Source organism: Thunnus maccoyii, chromosome 13 (assembly GCF_910596095.1).
Source record: "Thunnus maccoyii chromosome 13, fThuMac1.1, whole genome shotgun sequence".
Taxonomy (NCBI): domain Eukaryota; kingdom Metazoa; phylum Chordata; class Actinopteri; order Scombriformes; family Scombridae; genus Thunnus; species Thunnus maccoyii.
In genome coordinates this window covers 28,610,493-28,635,130 of record NC_056545.1, presented here as the reverse complement: position 1 = coordinate 28,635,130, position 24,638 = coordinate 28,610,493, and the positions used below count along the sequence as shown (strand labels likewise).

General features: G+C 38.1%; 2 protein-coding genes across 4 annotated transcripts; both read left to right on the top strand.

Moving 5' to 3' along the window:
- Positions 1–9,331: 9,331 nt before the first annotated feature.
- On the top strand, positions 9,332–17,615 carry capns1a (calpain, small subunit 1 a). Its single transcript, XM_042430954.1, has 11 exons — positions 9,332–9,529; positions 10,690–10,746; positions 10,833–10,869; positions 10,974–11,066; positions 12,010–12,067; positions 12,242–12,306; positions 12,937–13,005; positions 13,543–13,621; positions 15,231–15,347; positions 15,484–15,542; positions 15,672–17,615. Exons 2-11 carry the CDS (start codon positions 10,700–10,702, stop codon positions 15,696–15,698), a joined length of 651 nt encoding a protein of 216 aa, XP_042286888.1. The 5' UTR covers positions 9,332–9,529; positions 10,690–10,699; the 3' UTR covers positions 15,699–17,615.
- A 744-nt stretch (positions 17,616–18,359) lies between these two features.
- zgc:153990 (uncharacterized protein LOC768125 homolog) lies at positions 18,360–23,317 on the top strand. Of its 3 annotated transcripts, none has more exons than XM_042431116.1 (6): positions 18,360–18,599; positions 19,126–19,168; positions 19,340–19,556; positions 19,806–20,243; positions 20,579–20,632; positions 20,740–23,317. In XM_042431116.1, exons 2-6 carry the CDS (start codon positions 19,163–19,165, stop codon positions 21,159–21,161), a joined length of 1,137 nt encoding a protein of 378 aa, XP_042287050.1. In that variant the 5' UTR covers positions 18,360–18,599; positions 19,126–19,162; the 3' UTR covers positions 21,162–23,317. The 3 variants fall into 3 exon arrangements, with proteins under 3 accessions (XP_042287050.1, XP_042287049.1, XP_042287051.1); XM_042431115.1 differs by having other exon boundaries at positions 18,365–18,599; positions 20,719–23,315; XM_042431117.1 differs by lacking the exon at positions 19,126–19,168 and having other exon boundaries at positions 18,370–18,599; positions 20,719–23,315.
- Positions 23,318–24,638: the final 1,321 nt, after the last annotated feature.

The following is a 24,638-nucleotide window of genomic DNA, read 5'->3' as shown; positions in this document are numbered from 1 at the left end:
TTCCAAAGTTAATCAGAAGCTAATATGAAGCTTCAGCAGTCAGTTGAACAAATCACATGGCTATCTCTCAAAGTTACTGTCTTTTTGTGTGATATTCCCTCTTTGTATTTTCACATAAAGCATTTCCTTGCTGAGCTGCAGTGGAGGGATAGGGGGAACCTATCCTTTAAAGGCCACATATTTCAGGATGACACACTACACTATTCAAAGCACAGCAACTCTTAAACTGATTAGATCTTTATATTGTTTAATCAAGATGAACAGATTTAATTTAATTGGAGGAGTTTCTGTATAGTTGTGGTCAGAGAGGAACCTCCATAATGTCAGAGGTGAATAATGTGACTGACTATCAATTGAATGTGAATGAGATGATCACGGCATGTCTCTAAATGTACCCAATGAAAAGCACTATTAAATCATACTACATTCAGTATCATCGGATATAAACTCTATATGAGCTCCGAGCACTGTCCCAATCACTTCTCACATATAGTAGGAGCACAGTTAAGTTGGTGGATATAAATCAAAGTTCTGCAACAGACTACCATGACTTTGACGTCCATGACCATCCAGCACACAGTCATTCCACACTGACCTTGTTCATTATCCGGCAAATGCACCCCTAATCTTCTGAGCTCAGCCAAACAAGAAAGGAAGGTGACATCACACGTGTACAAGGCTGTAGCTATGAGGTGTGTTGTTTTATTGACCTGAGATGCAGTTTACATACCTAAACTGCAAGATATTATTTCAATATTTCACTTTTTACACTTAGTATGTTTAAATTTGGCCCATTTAATACTGAATTGAGGGATTCAGTATATCCCCACAAGAATGTTATTCCTGGCAGTGTTGCAGTGTGAAGGGGGCTTGTAGAAGACAGCCTAGACCATCAGTGCATGTAGGCAACTGATATAATTAAACAGATGAAACAATAGATTAAAAAAATGTTCCTCTGCAGATGTTTTGTTAAAACTACAGTGCTTGGACTCGTGATCTCAGTATTTCAAATAAATTTGGGATACCACCCTCTCTATATACAATGTGAGCAGTCAGTCATGTGTGAGTGTCCACTTCAGATAAGAGCATGGCTGTTTTCTCTCTTTTCTCCAACTGCTCTGGGTTTCAAGAGCTCAGAGATAAAAGTTCATTGCTTATTTGATTTAGATACCTTTGGAAAATCATTTGAATTCCTTCATGGATTTTTATGGAATTCATGGAAAGGGACACAACAACAGATGGGCTTGCCTCATGCAAAGCTTACATGTAGCTTGCATAACAATTATCAGAATGACTAACTTGCAAATATGGCCCGACAATTAGGCATATAACTGCATGAGTAAGGCATTGGAAATAGAAACCACCCTAAGGTCACTGGTATTTGGGGAATTACATGTTGCCAATTTAAATGTATGAACTCCTCTGTCTAATCCCTACAGTTTATCCCTTCTAATGCCATGCCATTACAGAAGTATTTGAGATGCTTAAAATATCTGTCATGTAGTTCAGTGTATATGAAAAACAACAGCATTTTTAGTCTTCAGTCATTATCATATATTAAAATATTATCTTTCAGTGTCTGCTTCAATCATACTATCCAATCTGTTTTTTTGTTACACATTTCCAAACATTGTAAAGGTAAGAAAATCATTTCATATTTTCACCACTATGCAGCAAGGAAGTGAAATCATAATTCCAAATTTTCTGCACATCTCAACCCATCCGATGTCTCATTTCTACCCTGAATAGAGGTGTAAAACCCTGCAGCAACATACATTTAAGCCACATTTGATTCCTGCTGTGAGAGAAGGTAGCAATGGGCTTGAATGATAAAATTGCGTTGTCAAGGTAACAGGTTGTTCTGAAGACTGCAAATATGTCGTACTGGGGATGCTCCTATACAACATTTCAACTTGCAGCCTCTGTAGCGCTGAACTACTTAAGCTCTGCATTTCATTCCCTCAAAGTCAAGCAGGTAACTGCAGACGTAATATGGTTTGCATTCATAATTCAGAGATATTTAATAACCAATCTATCTTCATCAAAATTATTGAAATTATTCACTGCAAATCTCATTTGCAAAACCAAATCATAGCTGTTGGAAACCTTGAGGTGGCACAGTGATTTCTTTCAAATGATGAATGAGGAAAAAGGTGGAGACTGCTAGAGAATAGAGATACACTGAGGCACCCTTTTACATGGCTCCTGATGTAACCATGGATACCTCTATTTCATGGATGGAGTAATTTTAGCTGGAGTTGGATCTGAAGGATAGATATCACTGTTTCTGCACTGCACATCATATATTATCAGATCTTAAATATCAGATTACGCTCCGGATATATTGAAATACATGTATTCAGTCTCACAGTTCATTTAATGTTTTTAATATGCAGTATATTCCCTGTGATGTTAATTAGACATTCCTGGGTGCACTGCGCAGTGAGCCGCTGACATATGGGGTGTTTTGTTTGCAGGAACAATAGTGCATTCACATATGTGAGGCAGGTGTCAAAGATGCAACGGCTGACCATATATATCATTTAGTAACCAAGTAAACAACAGTTGTGAAAGTCAAGCCTATAGTTTAGATTACATGCCAGGAAGTGACAAACATTCAATTTGAGGAAAATTGCAGAGTTGAGGTCAGTCAGAAAAACAAAATCATAATCATGATTACTGTCATAGCAGTTACTTTCCTGAGGAATACTTTCATATTCTTTATCATTCCACATGAGGATTTGAAGGGTGGAAACTAGAGAGATGTTTTGGAATTGAACATTATTACCAGTAGCAGCAGTCATGCATCAATACATCATTCAAGGACGTGCTATCTTTTATGAATCCCATTTCTGTGTGTGGTGAGAGTGTGGGGTAGTACTACTGAGACTTAGCAGTTGAGGAGAGAGCAGGCGAAGTGTCTGCACTGTCAAGGCAACCACGGTAGTGCTGGCCACGAGGGATTAAGAGGAGATGTAGCTAAGATAAAAACAGAGCTGCAGTGAGACGAACTCCACCAGTTTTTAGAAGTCAAGAAACAAGAGACTCGATTGTCAAAGTGTCTGAGAGTCTGAACACTTGCTCGGAAAAATACACATATTTTTTGCCCATTGTTGTCATGACTGTATGGAAAATCAATGAAAACAGACAGTGATGAATAATAATAATGATAATAATAATTATTATAATCTTTATTTATAGAGCGCTCTACAAAACTCATGTTACGAATGGTACCAGGATAATTTCTTTAACAATAAAACACAACTATCTAAGTATCAGATAGTGTCAGTATGTCAGGATAGTTTGAATTTATATGTTAAGAAAAAAAAAAAAGACTTATCCACCAGAAACCTTGTCATGCTTTAAAATGGCAATCTTGGACTCCAGCCTCCATATAACTAGCCTATGTGTTTGTCAAAAAGTACAGACACCAAGAGCTTTTCATGCCTGATTGAAATGTAGTAGTGCAGACAGGGCAGTCACGGAGAGTGCTTATATTCAGCCAATTCTAAGCAGATCTATTAAGTAAATGACTGGCACTCAGAGTGTGTGCATGGTGAATGCAGAGGATACAGCAGTTTGCCTCAGTGTAACTCAGGTTTGTCAAATACTCTCTGACTCCACCTGCTGGATTTATTTAGGACTTACATGCACATACTGGCGTAAAAAATCAGCATGTTCACATATTCTTAAAAGGCTGTATTGTAGAGGAAGTATGGTGAACTTCAGCTTTTAAACCCAGCTTCAGTCCCATGTTGAGCCTGTTGAACCTGATGGGGTCCTGTTCTGTGCCCGACCCTCTAAAGCAGATGACTAAAGGTGACATTTGATGTTTATGCCAATATACAAATGATTCATATTCAACCATTGTCACGCCAATTGCCCCTCTCCAAGGATTTGAGTCTTTCCTCCAGGAATTACAGTAACAATGTTGAAAAAGCAGGATCTGATCTGAATTCAGTCTACAGTCTTTCTCTTGATAGGATAGCTTGCTAGGGTTGGTTTCTGACAAACTGACCAACTACATTCACAGATTAATCTCTTTCATTTTCACATTCAGTAGAATGGATGAATTGTGACATTTGACTCGGCAGTTATGTCTGTGAATACTTCAGGCTCTTTTCCATCTGTGGAAACAAAAGCAGTTTTCCTTCTTCTACATAATCCTGATCACAGAACAAAAATTTCCCTGACAGTTTGGCACAATCCATCCTAAGTATAGGGTAATCACCGCTTATATTATCCAATTATCAGAGAATAGGATTTTGTCAAAATAAATGAAAACACAATTTTCTCTCCCTCCTCATTAAGCTGTGTTTAATTATTCAGTGCGGTGCTATCATTTTTAAACATGCCCCAAGTCCATTGGCAAATCTTCAGAAGGATTGTTAGGACCTTTAAACAGCGTTCCAGTTCCTCTATGAAACTGTTTGACTGCCATAAAAATATACTTCTCCAAAGAAATCTTTCATTTAAAGATAGCAAAGTAAAATGGGGTGATTTGGGGCAGGAAAAAAACTGCAAGTGGAGCATCAGCTGTCAAATGCAGTGGTTCTCAAATTAGGGTTTATGGACCAACCTAGGACCTTAAAGGAGCTCCATGTGGGTCTCCTGTAAAATGAAGATAAGTAATACTTTTATACTGCAGCTAGTAAAGGATAGGGGAATGAAAAAATGACTGACCTTCCTGATCAGAAGGCTCACACTCTGCGCTTAACCTGCAGTGAGACAGATGATACAGCTCAGATTAGAGTGTCTGAGACAGAACCGTAAACACACAGAAACAATATGATATAATTCACAATCAATATAATGCCAATATATGGTTTATATTCCAGTTTCCTTTTCTTAACCAGATGCCTTCTATAGTTATAGCTCAGATATGTTTAATCTTATCTTATAACTGACCATAGCCAACTGGCCAATCAGCTCTGTGTCCAAACTGACATAAAACAACTGCCCTGTTAAGCTCATATACTGCAGACCATTCAGTTACATTCACGCTGAACACACAGTGCTGTAGGCTATATGAAAAACACTTGAACTTGAACACTTGACACTATGAATGACTGAATGATTTTCATATATATGAACATATGATTGTATAGGGAGCAGCATGGCCAGTCAGCAACAATCAGACAAACGAACAAAGACCAATGTTAGGTGAAAATGAGTTTCTCATTACAGTAAGCAACTATATCTTTACGTATTTTACCTATATCTATATCTATATTTATTTTGTTAATGTTGGAATTAGGTATTTGGCTCCCTTAACACTGTTATCCATTTCACTATGGCACAGTTTAGTAATAATCATTCAATGTGTTTCCATTACCATTACAAAAAGGACTAAAGGGTGATACTTTACAAATATTACAGCAACACTATTAATCTTAGGAATACTGCATATGATTGTGATACTATAAGAGATAATGACACATAAATCATTGAGCAGAACAGACATAAATCAAGCCCTTACTGAGATCATAAATTTTAGTCAGGTACAGTGGACTGGTAAGTGTTTATTACTGGCACAGTCAGCTGCATGTTATTTGGGTAGAAAAAGCATTTCTTCTCCTTATGTGCTATGACATGACTTCAAAATAAATGTATATATCTGTGTGGGGGTCAATGTTGAAATTGACTCGCAGAGGCGAAACTATTTAAAGATATATGTTCAGAGGGCTTGCAGTTCACATGGAGTTCAGACACAGCAGACCCATGAAGTACCCTTTGCTCATTGGACAGTATGTATACGAGCCTGGCCAGGCTCCAGAAAGTTCACTGGATATGTCTGGCTGTATAGGAGGTTATGTGTGTAAATGGATATGTTTTATATATTTTGTGCCATTTGCATTCAGTGTTTTAAAATGTGTAACTTTACTTGCTTGGCTAGATGGCAAAATATGACTTAACAGATTGATAGTGGTCGGTTCATTTAACTGCTGTTTCTCATATTTAGAACATATTGGTTTCATTGTAACTGTGCATTATTGCAGGATTATTGTTTACTTCCTAGAGTGAGTATCTGGAATAGTTGAGTAATTTATAAGTCAATACTTTCCTACAAGTAAATATAATCTTACTAAGTTATCTGTTGGTTGTCCACTTAATTCTCTTATGAGACTAATTATATCAGTATTGATACCCTGTGGACAAAGTTTTATAGGACTTTAACTGATTGTGAATTGTGTGTTATGTTAATATAGTCCATTATTGTGATACATCTGTAATTCTCTACTTCTAGAAACCACAGACATTCACCAAGTCTGAACTTGTAGGTCTACAGTACTGTAGGCTTAAGAAACCTGTGTAGGTGTCTTCCAGTGTATTCTGACAGATACACCACAGTGATTACAAACTCCACAACTTTTACAGTGTTAACTCTTCTGCTATACCCTTCCCTGTGTTTAAACTTGAGTTAAATGTAAAACAGGACAAGTCAAGCTACGGAAACTTTATCATCTATTTATCTATTATCTTTATCATCATCATTTATGACCATCCAGAACAAATTAGACCAGGTCCAGATCAAAAACCACTACAGAGCTGTCAAATCTGGACTAGATTAACAAGGAGACCCCAGAGACTCATTAAAACACCATTTCAGATTTGACAAGTCTAAGTATAGTCTAAGTAAACTGCTGTTTGTTGTTGCTAGTCATGTATCTATTGTTGTTGTTGTTGCTGTTGTTGCTCTACTCCTCTGTGAATATTTGATCTGGACCTAGTCTAATGTGGTCTGGATGGAGAAATATCAGTGAAATCACCCTTTTTTCTGTTTTCACAAATAGAGTAAATGTTTCACAAATCTGAAACTGTGTTTTAATGAGTCTCTGGAGTCTCCTTTTTAATCTAGTCCAGACATGACAAGTCTAAGTATAGTGGGTTTTGATCTGGATGGGGAAAAAAGGCAGTGAGATCACCCTTTTCTCTGTTTTCATGAGCAAAATAAAGGTTTCACAAATCTGAAAGTGGGTTTAAACAGCATTAATGCTTTTGCTACGATGTCTAACACTTTTTCACAAGTGTAACTGGTGAAAATGGAGAATCAGCTGTTAAATATCATTATTTATGTTTCCCTGAACTTTTCCTTTAAAGATGCAGTGTGTAGAAATTTAGCTGCATCTAGCAGAACAGACTTGGCAGAAATGGAATACAATATTCATAAGTATGTTTCAATTAGTGTGTTTTCATTGTGTTTTCGTTATCTTAGAATGAGCCCTTCATCTCTACACAGGGAGCAGGTCCTCTTCCACAGGAGCGGCCATGTTGCGCCACTGTGTTTCTACAGTAGCCCAGAACAGACAAACCAAACACTGGCTCTAGAGAGGGCCTTTCACGGGTTTCATGGCCACCGTAGGTTCTCCTACATGCTTGGAAGGGGAGTGGAAGGGGAGGGGTATTCAGTTGGCTACAATCAGCCTTGCAGCCTATTTTCCCCAGTGGTCACTCATGGTATTCCAGCAAAGAATTCCTCTGTGGCCCAAAGAGTATTTTCCCTATAGACAACCATTGTAAAAGAGACATCTGTAAAACTGCTGACACCTCGAACAAGGTCAATTATGACTCTCTATTATGATTTTTTTATCCATGAAGGTTTTATATTTGTAAAACTTTCCTCGAGCTGAGAAAAGCGATCTAAAAATCTGTGACGTCATCACAATGTAAAGTCTATAGGCCTAGCGTAACTCGTGGGCAGGGCCAGCAGTGGAAACACTACTGCGCATATTCAGTGGGCTGCACAATGTGGAAGCAAACCTGGAAGCTAGAAACTTTTTTTGGTGTATGTGCCAGCTGAGCAATTCCTATAGGACTGATTGGGCACCATTTTTAATCCAGTATCCAGCTCTTATAATACATCCATGGTTGCAATCTACAACCTCACTGCTAGATACCACTAAATCTTACACACTGGTTCTTTAACACCAAATGAGAAGCTAATTTCAGCATTGTGACAATAAATAAGGCATTTCAAGACTTTCAGTCTCTATCAGTGTTTGTCAAAGTCTCAACATCTCAGAAAATCAACAACATACTTACTAATTTTGCTCGGAAAAACAGACACCATCACTTACAAAAAGAAATATGTTCAGGGTCCAAAAAAAAGGTGGATATGAATTTTTAAATTTCATTTATCTAAAGTAGAATGGATTAAGGAATATCTTAAGACCCCAAATTATATTTGGTATTTTATTCCAAACAATGTTTTTAGAAATTTGGGTGGTCTTTATTTTCTACTTACTTGTGATTTTAACATTACCAAATTGCCTATAAAATTATCTAAATTTTATCAACAGGCCATCCTAGCTCGGAATTATGTTATATGCATACATTTTCCCCACACAAAACCATCATATGGAACAATGGAGACATTACTGTTGAAAAAAAAATCTATCATTAAGCAAAATTGGGTTGATAAAGATACTATTTATGTAAGTGATCTCTTTGATGCCAACGGTCTATTGTTAAGTTATGAGTGATTCCTTCTTGTTAAATCCTTTCCTGTAACAAGAAGAGAATTTAATTATGCAATGAAAACGATTTCTAATGGTCTATTACATCTAATAAAAAGTCATCTTCAGTTTCAAGAAGCACTGAGGATAGAAACCCTTTTGATGATAAATGGTTCTGACATTATGAATGCACAATAAACACATATGTAAGTCATTCTATGAAAGAAGGAAAATTACTCCTGGAGGAAAGGCTTTTTGGGACAAAAAGGTAGGTACTGAAGTACACACACAATAGACCTATACACCCAACAAATCTATATTTCTCCAAATTCTTAGAATTTTTGCAACGATGAACCAGGATCTTTAACGCATTTATTTTACCATTGTCTATATTCAGTTACTTCTTGGGCTCGAATGGAAGATTATATATTATGTAAAAGTAATCATAAACCATAAATTTGAGTGTAAAAATGTCATTACATTTTTTGAACATGATAAATATAACATTGAATTCACTGTTCACTTATTGATTCTATATGGTAAATTTCACATACATAAGTGTGAATTTAAAGAATATTTTAAACTTATAAACACTAAAAAAAAGTAAAGTGTCAAATTGTATGGTGAATTCTTTAAAGTAGAATAGCATATGTTTTTTAAATCTAATTTTATATTAATGAAGTTCATTTATCCCAATTCTTTTTGAATTATTATTAGTATTTATTTAAACTCCTATTCTTGTTTTTTGTGTACCATTATGTTGAGCACGTCTGCACTATTTGTATATCTGTGTGTTTTATCAATAAAGATTGAAAAAAAGGACATTAGCCTACATTCTCATTCTGCGCAAGTCCAAAACAAACATCTGCACTAGATTGACATTAATGATTAGCAGGCATCTCCTATGCTGCACTGACAGATGCAGAGACAGAAACAGTCTCCGCCTCCCTCCTCCTCCCTCCTCCTCTCTGCAGCGTTAGTTGGGGCGTGTTGACGGAGCCTCTTGCCAGCTGAGTTTACAGTGAAACTCCCTCAACCGCTGCCAACAACTTTAAGAGTGCTGTTGCCTTACGGTAAATATATGTGTCGAGTTTTAGATGACTTAAGTGTCATTTTAAGCTACTTTAAACAAACAGTAGAGAGTTAGGTCGTTATTAATCACGTTAATTAACTAGGGTTTTGCTGAATTTGACAGTTAACGTCGTGTGTTCATGTAGCTTGCTTAACGTTAGCTTAGCTAGCTAGCTAGCTGCTGTACAGGCTATCGTTAGTAGCTAAAATCTTGTTACACTGAGATGTTGCACGGTGAGATTGGGTCAACAAAATGGTGAGCTTACCCTGCCATAATGCCAATCTTCGAGTTTAACATTAATATACTGCAGCTAACTTATTTGTTTTTTGTTGGATTAGAGCAAGTTACCCAATCTTAACAGTTACTGTACAAGTCTGACATTTTACTTGCTAGCAGGCGTAAAGTTAGAGGTGTCATTGTAAACGTGTGGTGCAATAAGACAGCGTCTTGATTTTGGTCTTATTTTTTGGCACTCTGGGTGCGGCATCGAATATTTTCTATACAGGAAACATCTTAAGAGGGGCCAGTGGGTGTGCCACTGATTAGACTTTGTAACGTTATTGAAAGAAAACACAGGACATGCCATTGCTTGATGGATAACAAGCCCAACCAGTGCTGCTTTCGCTTAGCTCATGAAACACTGAACCGGTTAACAAAGCACAAACGTGATAAGACCGAATAGTAAACGATGTGTAAAATAGGACATGTTTGTAATGGTTGACAGCATTGCATTTATTGTTTATTTTTAGTTTGCCCTCTACTCCTGCTTTCTGATTCTTACTGTTAGTAGGTCCATTTATTATATTTTCACAAGAACCTGAATTCTGGTTTTGTTAGGGATTTCTTAGACCTACACCATACCATTGAAACCAAACACATCTCCTTTGAGAGGACAAACGACAGCACTTTGGAATTAAGACTTATTACGTAATTAAGTTAATTACTGTTGCCAGTTTTGTTACTGAAATCATTTTCCAGCTCATTATGCATTACTTCAAGTGATCACTCCCGCCATAATTGCAAATCATTTTATTCCACTTACTCTATAGATAAAACCATGGTGCTAGGTCTTTAATCAACAAATGTTTTCAATAATCTGGACTGAGGTGGTGTTTGTGGTGCATATCTTTTGCCTAATTATGTTGCGTTTTACATTCACAGTTGACAGAAGATGTTTTTTGCCAAAAAATTCATTGGTGGCATCATTGATGTTGTCAGGTGAGAATCAGCATAATGTACCTGTCCCAGCCAAAAAAAGGTGGTTTGTGTTTTAACTTTCTTCATCTCTGATCCCGTCTTTGTAGCAACATCGACCCAGCCCAGTTTGTGCCTTCTGATCCTGTAAGTGACAGACATTATTTTATTAACTTTATCTGTTTGTCACTGTACTCCTAACTCAGTGTTTGACAGTGTTTCTAATGTTTGCTGGTGACTCCGTCCTGCAGCCTCCACCACGCAGGCCACTTGCATATGCAGAGCAGCATGAGAGCGATGAGGAGAAACAGTTCCGCAGAGTCTTCCAGCAACTAGCCGGAGAAGTGAGTGTACCTTTCTGTCTCTTCTCTTTTCATTTCTGGTGTTTTTTTTGCAGAAAGCATACTATTCCATTTCATATAAACAAGAAGACCTACATTTGTTTTAACTGTTTGAAGTTATTAAGATTTCAGTCCTGGTTGGTTTGGTTACACCCGTGGTTTAATACTAGAGCAAACACTTAAGTTTGTAGCTACTCCTACTCCAACCAAACAAACTTGCATTGGCTTAATGAAGAAGTCAGTCAGAAATAATTATAACTGTGATCTAATTTCATGCGGCACAGAGCGTGAGTAATTTTCCACGCAACAGCAGGGCTCAGTAAAGTTGGTTATGGAGGAGTCGGAGGGATGTTGCTGCATCTCTTCATGTAACAGCTCGTTGTGGCTGCTGCTTCTTGTTTCATTACTGTCTTGCAAAAATCAAAAATGCTCCGGCAAAATCTCTTATTTTTTTAGACGTATTTTTTTGCAGTGACAAACACATTACATTTTCTGCAGCACTGTGGTTCACTGTGGTTTTCCAGTTGAACACTCTTAATGTGTAGCAGCAACAGGCGGAAGTTCCGTTTGCTTTGAACTTAACACAGCTCTGATACAGTGTAAAAAGAGTGCACAGTAAACAGTGTTATCATTGAAATAACATTGTGCTTGATTACTTGCCATGCATCTTTTTCCTGTAATCCCTCATCGTAAGGTAGGAAATTCAAATCCAGTGTGGGAACGGCGGACTCCACCACTACCAATATGAATTACTACATAGAAAGATAACTGCAGAATCTACATACAGTGAAGGGCTATTGCAGAAAAAATTCCAAGCATAACTTTGGGTTTGATTTAATGTATTGCAACTTTAAAGAGTGTTTCTCCACCATCCATTTTGTTCCACCATACAATTGTGTTTCTGCAGGCTTTTTGATGTTTGCACTTTTGAATATTTGTCGTTTAGGACATGGAAGTGAGCCCAACTGAGTTGATGAACATCCTAAACAGAATCGTTACGAAGCGTAAGACATGTTTTTGTGTGTCATATTTAGAGTTCATTTCTTGCAGTAAACATTTATTGTCTTGTCTTTTTTACTCAGTCTGCTCTGATTCAGTCCTTCACAGTATTTCCACATTTTTATTTATATTAAAAAGAGATACACTACATGGTGAATGTTTTTTCTCTTATATTTTAGATGGAGACCTGAAGACAGATGGTTTCAGCATTGAGTCTTGCAGGAGCATGGTGGCAGTCATGGATGTATCCTTTCTATCATTACTAGGCTTTATGTGTTGTGTAAGCCAAGTGATAGCATGAAGCTGACAGTGACAGCACAGTAAAAATACACAGAACAGAACAAATACATCAACTGTTGGCTATAAAAAGGGACATGTTGGTTTAGCAGACTCCATCACACCCACAGTTTATGAAGACTGCCATGATTTGGTCATCAGAACAGATTTTCCCAGTCAGGCCAAGTCTGCGCTCAGTTTGGCCTGTAGCGTTTATGACCTTGAAATATGTGAGGATTTAACACTGAGCAGATATCAGTTTCCTCAGGCATGCTGCTTCAAAAGTACAGGGGCCCTGATCACAAAAGTATGTAAACACAGGGTTCATAGCTCTGAAATGTAAGCTGGAAGTGAGATGTGTTTTTGATATTTAAGCTAAATGAAAGTTATGTTATTCTTGTCATTTGTAGTGTAAACCACAGCTGCAGAGTTGTGAACAAGTCAGACAAAAACTTTACATGCTTTCCCTACTGTGACCTCTGCACTGCACGTATGAGGAAGCTACATAAAAATTCACCTTAGGCAAATATAGTGAGTAGTAGTAATGCAAATGTAAAGCTGCAGCGAAAGAAGACTGTTGTCCTTAATGCTGTTTCAGAGTGACAGCACTGGAAAACTGGGATTCCATGAATTCAAACACCTCTGGAACAATATAAAAAAATGGCAGGCAAGTACAGCGGGCCCATTTTATTTGTCCTACACATCTGTTTCTGTGTTGCACTGGTACATTCCTGTGGGCAGAGTTAATTATCTCCAGTAACAGTGAACACAGAAAACTACTGTAGATTTAGCAAAATGACATCTATTTATCAAGATTATGAAGGACTATGATTTGAATGTACAGTGTACCAAACTCCTCCTTATTTTGAATAACTACCATGTTTTACATCAGATTAATCTGACCACTGTTTACTGTAGGACACGTTATTTAAATTGGCTTCACACTGGAACAGATCATTTCATCTCCTGTCAAATGAACTCTGTCAATGAGGTGACACATGTATTTGGTGCTAGTTGATTAAGCTTTACAGTAGAAGAAAAACACACCTTCATTATTATTATTATAATCTTATTGTAACATGAATAAAAAAAATATAATTTTATATTTAGTCTATTTAGGTTGTTGGAAAGAAACTCTTTTTTTCTTTGAGTCTTTATATGTTGTCAATCAGCTTACCAGGAATTTTTTTTTTTTATTGTTTAGGGAGTGTACAAGTCCTATGACGCAGATGGTTCTGGTGTCATAGGTGCAGATGAGCTACCCACCGCTTTCAGAGCTGCTGGTGAGTCGCCCCCCCACCCCCCCCATATTGTTGCTTAAATGTTTGCTCAGCTACTGAAAAAATGAAAGCGAAACAAAACTTGATTAATACCAGTAATAACTGCCACAGATAAAGCAATAGCCATAGATGCAGGAAGATCTTGCAAAAGGACCTTTGATTAACTATCAGTAGTCATGTGGCTGTGTTTTTAAGATAGATAGTATTGGATGTTGATAGTTCTATGGTAAGCCAGACACCTACATGTAATTATGATAATCTCTCCATTATTATGCCAAATGTATAACTTGTGAGGTTATGTTTATCATTGTCATTGATAGATATAGGCAGCCAGTCAAATGTAGTATAATTATAAGTAAATAATAGTTTAAATAAAAATTCGATAGGGATACTCGCAAATGGTTCCAGAATTACTTGTGTGACAGATGTCAGCGTGTGAGAATGAGGGAGCCCAGTCTGGATTCTCGCCTGTTACTAAGGGTGTGCCTCAGGGATCCATTCTGGGCCCTGTCCTGTTCACCATTTATATTGATGAAATTGTGTCTTCCCTACATGGCTGCCAAACCCATCTGTATGGATGATACTATTTTACACTGTATCGCTGATTCTGTTCAATTAGCCATCGAGAAAACACAACTTTCCTTTCATGCACTGCAACATTCCTTCATTAATCTCAGACTGATACTTAACACAAATAAAAACAAAATTTATGATTTTTTTCAAGATCTAAAAACTCAGACTAGAGTAATCTGCATGTCTCTACTATCAATGGTTCAAACACCGAAAGGGTTACAGAATACAAATACCTTGGCATTTGGCTCGACAACAAATTTGTCAAGCCAGATACCAATTCGTTGGGGATGTAATTTCCAGAAATGCTGCTGGTTCCACACTTAGGCCTTTAGACTCAATTTACCACTCAGCCCTGAGATTTATTACTCGTGATGGCTACAATACTCACCACTGTATCCTCTGTGATAAGGTCGGCTGGCCTTATCTGACTGAGTGACGCAATAATCACTGGTATCTGTGTATGTATAAAGTCCTGACCGGAAAATAACCATCATACATCACATCTCTGTTGCACTGGAACTCTGGTCCACTTCTAAACCGCTCCAGTGACTGTCTGGCTCTTCAGGTACCTTGTGTCTGGACTGAACTTGGAAAGACTACTTTTAGTGTTGGTGCAGCAAACTCATGGAACCTCTTGCAATTTTAACCTAAAACTGAATACTCTCATACCTCTTGGACACTTCAGGAATATAATTAATAACCATTCACTGCCTGTCTTTAACTGGTTTTGTTGACCATGTATGTTCCTTTGTTGTTTGTTTGTTTGTTTTTGTTTTTCCATTTGTAATCTCGGCATCATTGTAAATAAGGGTCGCCCTCAGTGGTTTTCCGAGAATCTTAAATAAAGGTTGAAATGAAATGTTTCTGAACTCTGTAAAAAGCCTAATCTTTGAGCTGCGGTGTAATGGGTTAATGATTTGAATATCACACCAGTTATTTGAATATATTTGTGTTAAGCAGCCTGTCTGCATGGACTCTTTGTGTAAATTCTGTTTAATCATAAAATCACAGTGGCTTCATTTGTTTACCTCCTCCTCAGGCTTCCCTCTCAATGACCAGCTGTTCCAGATGATCATTCGCAGATACAGCGATGAAAATGGGAACATGGATTTCGACAACTATATCGGCTGCCTTGTGAGGCTGGATGCCATGTGCCGTAAGTTTCAAAGAGCATAAACTAAATTGATTTTGTGGTTAGTCGCACAGCTTTATCTGCGTGATAAGAATGATTGTCTTGAAATCTAATCTCATAAATTGAAGGTGTAGTAGGCTTAATATCTTCTCTGATTCAGGTGCCTTCAAAACCTTGGATAAGGATAACAACGGGACTATCAAAGTCAATATTAAGGAGGTAAACTCATGTCATTTTAAATATCAGTGGGTTTTCACTGGAATTCAAACTTTTAAAAGCATTAGATTCAGTTGATAGGAACAGTTCACTGTTTTCATGATGTCGTCTTCTCTGCTCTTGTCTTTTCAGTGGCTTCAGTTGACCATGTACTCCTGAGTCCGGACGATGCCTCTCATGCTTGTTTTATGGAACCACTTTGTTCGTTTACACAATACAAAATATTTTCTCGACCTTCCCTACAACTTATCGTGTTACTCAGCAAATCTGTTGTGTGTGCAGGTTTATTTTGAATGTTAATGCAATGTCTGGTGTCACCGTTACATATTACTTGTAAGACTGTATTATAACTTGGAAAAAGCACAAACCTGCACTCACAATGGTACCCATAGTTGAGGGTAAAAAATAAATGGCACTGAATGCTCTGGACAACTATTTAGCCAACATGATAGTACAGAATGTTGAATTGTTATCATTTTGTCAGCTTTTTTGGCATCGGCTCTTGATCGACTTCATGCCCACAAATCCAAATGGCATGAGAAGAGGCGGGCCAACACCAATATGCTTTACACCGTGACATTTGTGAAAAACCTAATGTGAAAGCAGGAAGCTGTTTGTTTGTATTTGGGGCCAGTTTCACAAAGATACAGTATGTTGGACTGGTTAGACTATTTTAATGCCAAAATGCTGAAAGGTTGGAAAGTTTCACAAAAATAAAGACTGACATTTTAAAGCCTAATAGTGACCCACCTTAACCTCAGGCTATCTCAGAACAATCAATTATTGTCACAGCTGACAAAAACTGGAAAACCTACTTTTAGTTGGAGTCAACAGCATGAAGCTGTAGCCTGGTCGGCTATGTTTTTTATCATTTGAATTGCCACTCACACAGTTGTGACACCTATTTTGCCAAAGTTGAGCTGTGTGGGCATGTACAGTATAGCTGCTTGATTGACATCTCCATCTCTATGCTGTTTTGTTTCACATATCAGGGCAACATCATTTATATTCGTACATATTTGCAAATTCTCAGAAAAGCTCCATCTAAGTTCAACCTGAGCAGAGGTCTAACCAGCTTTCAGAGTAACTGAGGTCACCTGCAAGGATGTACATGGCCTTTAGGAGAGTCCAATTTAAAGGCTCAGCATAACTGCAGGTGTTTTCGGGATTTATGGCTGAACAGATTTCTGCTCAAGTTAGTTAGAGCTATTCTGAGAATTACATTAGGTCACCTAAGAATGTATGTTGTCCCAACCCAACAGGTTTAACACAACAGGAGTGCTGGGGGATGGTAATCATGCCCTCACAGCCCTGAGGAGAGGTCTAACTGATAAAGCTATACATATATCTGAGGTCTCACCATCTTTTAGACCTCAGTTATATTTGGTGTCTTTGTGAAATTGTCCCCAAGTCCACTGACCAGACAGTTCACCATTTTTGGTTAAACCTTCAAGAAAATTTAGGCAGGTGTTATGATAGATTATATAGATTATGGTTCATTTGCACCACAGTCTATTGCAAGCAAATCATTGTTTACTGACCTGTACACTCCATTATCTTGCATCAGAGTTCCGCTGTTTATGTTTATGCCTAGAAATCTGGAATCCTAATGTCTACAGCCACTAGAAAATATCTAAAATGCCTAAAAATCCCAAACTTTGTTTCAAGTTACCTAATATCAATGGTTGTTTGTTAATATAAATATCCACTATATTCCAGCCCTATATTTCTTCTGTTATAGTAATGTACATTAACACAGTAAGAGACAATGTTTTGTTTGAGCACGCTGATACTGTGCCGTTTAATACTGGTAGTGCAACTTAGCCATAGCAGCTTACTGGTTACTTCTACTTATCACTGTGTACTTATTGAAAATTTCTGCACCAGATAACGCGAGGACAATGTGTGAATTCATAATATATAACAGATGTGTATGCCACTAATGCATGCAGCCACTAGTAAAGATGCCATTATTAGAGGTTTTTAACAATGTTCTAGCCACAGTCATTCAACTGCTTGGCAAAAATAAATACTTGTGCTGTTTTTGGAATAAAAAGGGTATGATAAATGATAAAATGTCTTATTTTTTGACGCACTGCTGACAATAAGTTCGCTGGCTACGTTGAGTCGTTACTCAGTGACTAATGAATTCATAGTTTGGCTGGACTGGGCTCTGCTTCTGCACCATTCAGATCAAGCATTTTGTCAGAATTGGCAAAAGTCATTTGAAATGGAACAATGCCAATTTTCAGCCACTTAATAGTGAAGTTGTGTTTAAGGGAGTTATGATTGCCAAGATGCTTCAACTGATTATATTTATAATGTGAATTCTTACCTCCTGCATATTATACTTCATTGAAGCCACTAAATCACAACCTCGAGAATAAAAGTAGATAATAGTGGGAATTTAACATTTTAAATCCTCTATTTGACTTCAAGGTGTTAATATAGAGGAAGAGTGTATCCTTGAAAGGCTTTTAAATTCATTGACATTGATAAAAAAAAAACCCAGATATGGTGTCATATCTGCAAAAGCTTAGTGAATATCAGTGTGTGTGTAGTGTTGTGTGTAATGTGTCTGTGTGTGTAATTTGTATATCTCTCTCTCTCGCTCTGTGTGTGTGTGTGTGTGTGTGTGTGTGTGTAATGTGTATCTCTCTCTGTCTCTCTCTCTCTCACTGTGTGTGTGTGTGTGTGTATGTGTATGTGTGTGTGTTTTGTTTAATCAAGCCGGCTCGTGATACCAGAAGTGAAGCATGCTCTTTCAAAATTAAAGCACATTGTTACAGCAGATAAAATAAACAGAAACCACTGAAACGTGATTAGTGAAATCACCACATTAATAGTGGTTATTGCTATAAATTACGCGTGAAACTAAAACTAAAGGTCACTTACTGTTGCCATACCAGAATCATTGTGTTGGTCAACGCTTTAGCCAATAACCGGACATGTTTAGTGCAGCATTAGCTTCATGCTGGCTAGCTTGACAGTAGCTATCCTGCCGATAAGGAAGTTTATCTACACGTTTCTGGACCAAATCCCAACTTCTTTGACTTGGTGGTATGTTCACCATCTCATGAGCTATTCTGGGCATTATTTTATACCCCGAGAAGTGAGGTTACGTGAACTAAGTGGTTCATTAGCCTTTTCTGACTCTAACCTAGCGTTAGCTATCGTTGTCTTGCTGTAAAGAGAGCTAACGCTAACCTAATGTGTACTGTTGTGTAATATAACACTAAAGCCAGCCAACCGTGTGTATGTTTACCTGTGTGAGGGAAACAGAATAGCTCTAGTTTGTTAAATTCATTAGCGCAACCTACGTAAATGTGTTATTAAATGTGTAAGTACGAGTGGGCTTTAGATTTAGCCAGCTAACCAGGCTATCGCGTGTGTAAAGTGACTGTAGCATCGCCCATTGTTCATTCACTGTTTCATAGCTAACACTGACAGTGTTAGCGTCACACTAAACCTGCACTATTTCCCTGTTTAAATATGCGAGAACACTTAGACCTGTGCATATAGTTATGATGCAGTTGAAATGTTGATAATGTGCACTTGTTACCTATTTACTTGATCAACTAACTAGACTGCACACACGACCAACGCTCAGCTGCTGAGCCTGAATGAGTGTATGTATCAATATTAATTACTTTAGCTTTCATTAAGTCAACTATTTGTGTGTATTGTTCTCAGTCTCAGTCTCTAACATCAATTGCAGTCAAGTCTATGAAACAATACACTGGTGACACATGAGCAGTTTTACCATTAACACTTGCTCTTTGAACTTTGTTGTTAATCAGATTTCTGACACAACACCTCCTGACAGCTGGAGAAGTCAAAACACAGCAGAGACTACAAAGCAGCTGGAGACCTATTGCACTGTGTGGAGGATGTCTTCACCAATATACTACAACCAAGACAGTGTTACACGCTTCAAAAAAAGAAAAGCTCGTTTCTCTTTCAGTGAAGTTCACATACTGTTGGATGAAGTGAGGAAACATCGTATGGTTGTTGTGGGTATGTGTCTTCAGGTACTTATCCCATTCAGAATGCTTTAATTCACTTTCTAATTGCAGAGATTGTGCTTTGAGGTTTTATTTCTGGTTTCCCAAAAAGTGATTGATCAACAACAAAATGGTTTAGGCAAACATTGGTATACTAGAGATTATAGTACATTTGGGAATAGTTATAATGTTGCACCATCAGTCTAGCACCATCACTGTCACAATGGCATTTGACATTTTTCATTTTGTTTTTCTCCCAAAGGCAAATTCAACCGTGGTGTTCCAACAGATATGAAGAAGCGCACATGGGCAGAGATTACGGCACGTGTAAATGAGATCGGGGAATGCCAACGCGAGGTCATTGAAGTCATCAAGAAATGGTCTGACCTAAAATGTGACACTAAGCGGAAAGTGGCTGCCATGCGGTCAGGGACAGTGCCCAACAGGGGCCTCAACTCACGTCTTTCCAGAGACCTTAATCAGACAGAGAAAATAGTGCTCCAGATTCTGGAGATGGACGAGGAAGACCAGAGCACGGGTGACTTTGGCCCCCTGGGAGATGACGACGATGTGCCAGAGGAGGAAGAGGAAATGGAAGAGGAGGATATGATGGGAATGCAGAATTCTCCCAACGGTGGGTTGGACATGACGTCTATGCCCCCGCCAAACTCCTACGCTGCAAGTGGACTTCCACAGTCAGGTAACAAAGAGGATCAGTCTCTTTCTAACTACAGTGGCTCTTGTCATGAGTGCTTAAAGGAATAATTCAACCAAAAATGGACATTTTGTCAGTATAGTATCTCATTTCGGTCTCAACATCAGTGAAGTTGATGTCTTTTGGTATGTTATTTTGAATGACTCCATGTCACCTTCCTCTTAAAGTATTGTCTTTTGTGCTCACAAGATTTAAATGTATGCCCAGTGGGTGAGTCATTTTATAGTTTTAGATGAACTTATCATTTTAATAGCTCAATTAAGAAGTTCATTCAGAGAAATGCATAAAATTGTTTTACTTAAGTTCTTTGATTGTTGCAGGAGACTCGTCACAACTGTCCTTCGATGTGCATTATGAAATACCGACCACAGAAGGTGAGTTGTCAAGATTTGGATACAAATGAAGAAAGACATGTTATAGCAATAAGAAAACACGGATGTACTTTTTTCTTTGACTCAAGATGCTGATGCTGCGTTTGCAGACTCAGATGATGACCAAAGGGAGGACGTGCCGCCTTCTACTCAGGCAGCAAAACCGACAGTGGATCACCAAGGAAACAACGGCATCCAGAAGCAAGGACAACCTCAGACGTCCTCTGGACCTTCAACCTCAACGGCCACACTTCCAATGCCAGGTCAGCCTTCACAAAACATGAGGGAAAACATGCTACATAACGCATCGCTGAGCCTTCAGGAGCAGCACGCCACCAACATCCTGCTGGAGACGGTTTCACGATCCCTGGAGCTTCTGTCTGAGTCGGTGCAGCAGCTGGCAGAGACTCAGCAGGAGTTTGTACGCGAGTCGTTGCAGCTCCAACGGGAGACGGTGCAGGTTCTAAGAGACTTCACAGGTGGGGCCATCGCGCTAATGCATGACAAACTAAATGGACGGCCAACATTATAGCGACAAGGTGTCAAACAGAGATGTTGTTAAGTTGTATCACTGACTTCATACATGGGCTTCAGGCGCAGGAACCTTTAAGTTCCTTTGGACTCCACCGCTGGTTACTGTACTTTTTGATAGTACTCAACAGATTTTCTGTGGTTATATTTTAAAACTGTATTCGTAGAGACATTGTATTGATGGAATTGCTGTCTGTGTGGTCAAATGAAAAAGGACTGAGAAAATAACTAATGTTAGCCATAAAGAAAGAACATGTGGAGGGGTTCTTCTTTTTTTTTTTTTTTTTTTTTTTTTTTTGCTACTGAAAGTGAGACTCCTACCACTTCCGCTGTAAAGCATTTTTATCAAGCATACACCACATATAAAGCCTTTACATTCTTTTAATGTTGAAAGAATGAGTCTTTCATTTTGGAAAGTCAGTCAAATCCATTTGTGTGTCTAAGTTGTAGCGTTCCCTTGCATCAGTGTCTGGAGATTATCACATGTACTGTAATGGTGAGTGGATTTCTGCACCTGACCATTATATGGTCTATATGTCTGAAAGCTAAACAAGGTGTGTTAGATACTTTGAAAATACCTGTAACTGAATAATTTGTGATTGTCTGATTTTGTTTTTTACATTATAAACATGAACACTTAAATATGACAATTTCAATAATTTCTTTTAAAAATGAAATAAACCCCTCGTATTAAGCAGAAGAAGTGTACAAATTGTTCTATTGGACATAATTCAGAATTTCAATTATCAGAAAGTGTAAATCAGGAACTGAACCTTTCTGTCTGGGGCTTTATTTGTTTATAGCCTATGTCTAAGTTTGTTTCCAAAAGAACTGCTGAGGCCTCATTTATAAGTGCTACAGTAAAATGTGAGCTAACCTGCATAATCATCCTCTACTGAGGTCCAAGAGGCAGACTTTCTGCCAGTTTTGCAGCTTTGCAGAAATTGCAGTAGGGGGCTCTCTGCGCAGTCTGTTTGAGAGGCCAGACTGCTGATGAGAAGCTGATACACAATATGCTGCAATTCCTAGAGCTTTAAGACTGCTAAAATATATGCAAAGAAACTCTGGGATTGCTCTCTTCCTTTCAGTTTTCCACAATATCAGTTCAGACAAGACAGACATTTGAGTATATAAATGGTCAAGCATTTATTTTTACAGGCCTTAGAGGCAGCCTGAGGAATGCTTCCTGCTTTAACTTGTGCAAAGAACTTACCTAAGAACACACCTACATAGGATGTTTAGCATGTTTTTGTTTTTTTTAAATCTTTATTTTAATTTAACTTATTAAATAATTAGCTTGGTAGAAGAGCAAACCCTGTTAAATGGCACTTTGTACACTAACCTGAAGGCTAATAATGACACTGATGACATGTTTAAATGAACATTTGATAAAGCAGAAGACAAAAAGGTAAAAATCTAAGATGAACTCCAAAAGTTCTGACAGTCAATGACAATGTCAATTTGAAAAAGTATTGAAATTGGAGCAGTTTTTGTGTAGTTTGTGTAATTATTGACCCAACACAACATTGGCAGCTTTACAGCTAAAACTACTGTTTATATTTTATGAACTTTCTTTTTTTGAGAGCTGCTTTTTGTTTACTACTCTCCTATAAAGCTGAAAATGGTGAAACTCCTGGCCAACTGTTGCTGTTTGCACAGTCCCTCCAGTCTAAGCCTCTGGAGCTTGTGTCTTGGTGTCCTCCCTCACTCGTCTCCTTCTTGCACCCCTCAGTTTTTGAGGATGACCTGCTCGAGGCAGATTTACAGCTGTGCCATACTTTTTTTTTTTTCCCCCATTTTCGTAATGACTGATTTAACTATAATCCAAGGGATGTTCAGTGACTTGCAAATTCATCCCCTGACTTGTGCTCTCTAATCACCTTTTCACTGAATTGCAACAAACAATTTTGCAATCATACTGACTCACCAAAAGCCTGACCCTCCAGATACAGATAAAAACAATTGAATCCCCTCGACTCCACACAGATGTTAAAAGCACTGTAAGTGTTGTGTAACATATTTCCTTGTAAATTATATTATACAAGATGTTGCAAGCATTTGCGAGGCTGCTCCAGAAACTGCTGATACTTGATGCCTTGACTGAGAAGGACTTTGAGTGAATTTGCAACAAGGTGCATTTAGCAGCACATCGGAGCTGATAGTGATGTCTCACTATTAAATCCCAACAATTCAACTGAGGACCATTGTTTTGTTTGGCATATTTTGCACTCCCCGTGGAAAAACAAGCCATGTCATCATCCTTACATCACATCATTAATGTTATTAATTCCACATGTGCTTTTCCTGCTTTGACAAGTCAAAATGTCTGCTGTGAAAAGAGTCTATGTGGTTGAATGCATTTAACAGGGGAATTTACTCCAAATGCTTGTAATTTTTTTTTTACTAGTGGTATTAGAACTTCTTAAAAAAAGAAAGATCTTGCATTCACAGTTCAAGATTGGTGGAATAATCAAAGATCAGAGCAAAGATACTCAGCTGCAGACAATGTAAGTAAAAACAACTACAAATTCATGCATCATGAAATGACAGTCAAGACAGACAGTGTATTCATTTATTGCTGTGAATTTTTTTCCGTTATTGTGAAAGATGTTGCAGAAAATGCAATGAAAGAAATATGCAGAAGGTGAATTAGATTCATTACTTTGCTGTGACTCTGCTCAGTACTCTCATCTGGGCTGTTAAGAAATTAATACAACTAATACTAATAGTAATAATTCAGTTACTTGCTGACGACAAAAATAACTAATGTTTCTGTCTTCTCATTGTTAAATGTTGTCCGCCTTTGCTGAATGTCACTCATCTGTCTCATTTATAGATAGAGTGTCCATCGTTTACCATGAATGTGCAGATAAAGATTTTAAGATGGGGGTTGCCTGATCTATAGAAATCCGTTCTTGTTTGAATACTCATGAAAAACACTGATGCAAGCACACACACACACACACACACACACTCAAACACACACACACATACATGCGTGCGTGCACAGAAAGAGGGAGAGTTAAGTCAAATTGCATTGTTCCCCTGCAGCCCCTTCTGCCTCAGTTGGTTAAACAGCTGCTGGGGCTGGCCTGGCGTGCCGCAGTGGGGTGGGGTGGGGGGGGGGGGGGGGAGGGCGGGATGCAGCAGGAGTTCAACAGTCTGCTGTGGCTTCCTCCATAGCTGGAAGGCAGGGGGCAGCATTAGTGTCTGGCTTGGGGGCTGGGGTCTGAATAGGCAGCTGTATTCACATTGTGAGCTGGTCTTTTACCTTTAGTTCTTTACGGAGCCCTTAAACCTGAGACTTAATCCTTTCTGAAAGGGCATTATTCACTTTGAGTGCTTTTTAACTGTATTCCACTCGATTCTAACTCTCCTCTCCTCTCTTTAGGATGAAATATGACTTTGTCTATTTTACTTAAAAATGGAGTATTTACACTAAACTTGCACATGAATAAATTCAACTGTTAAATGCCTT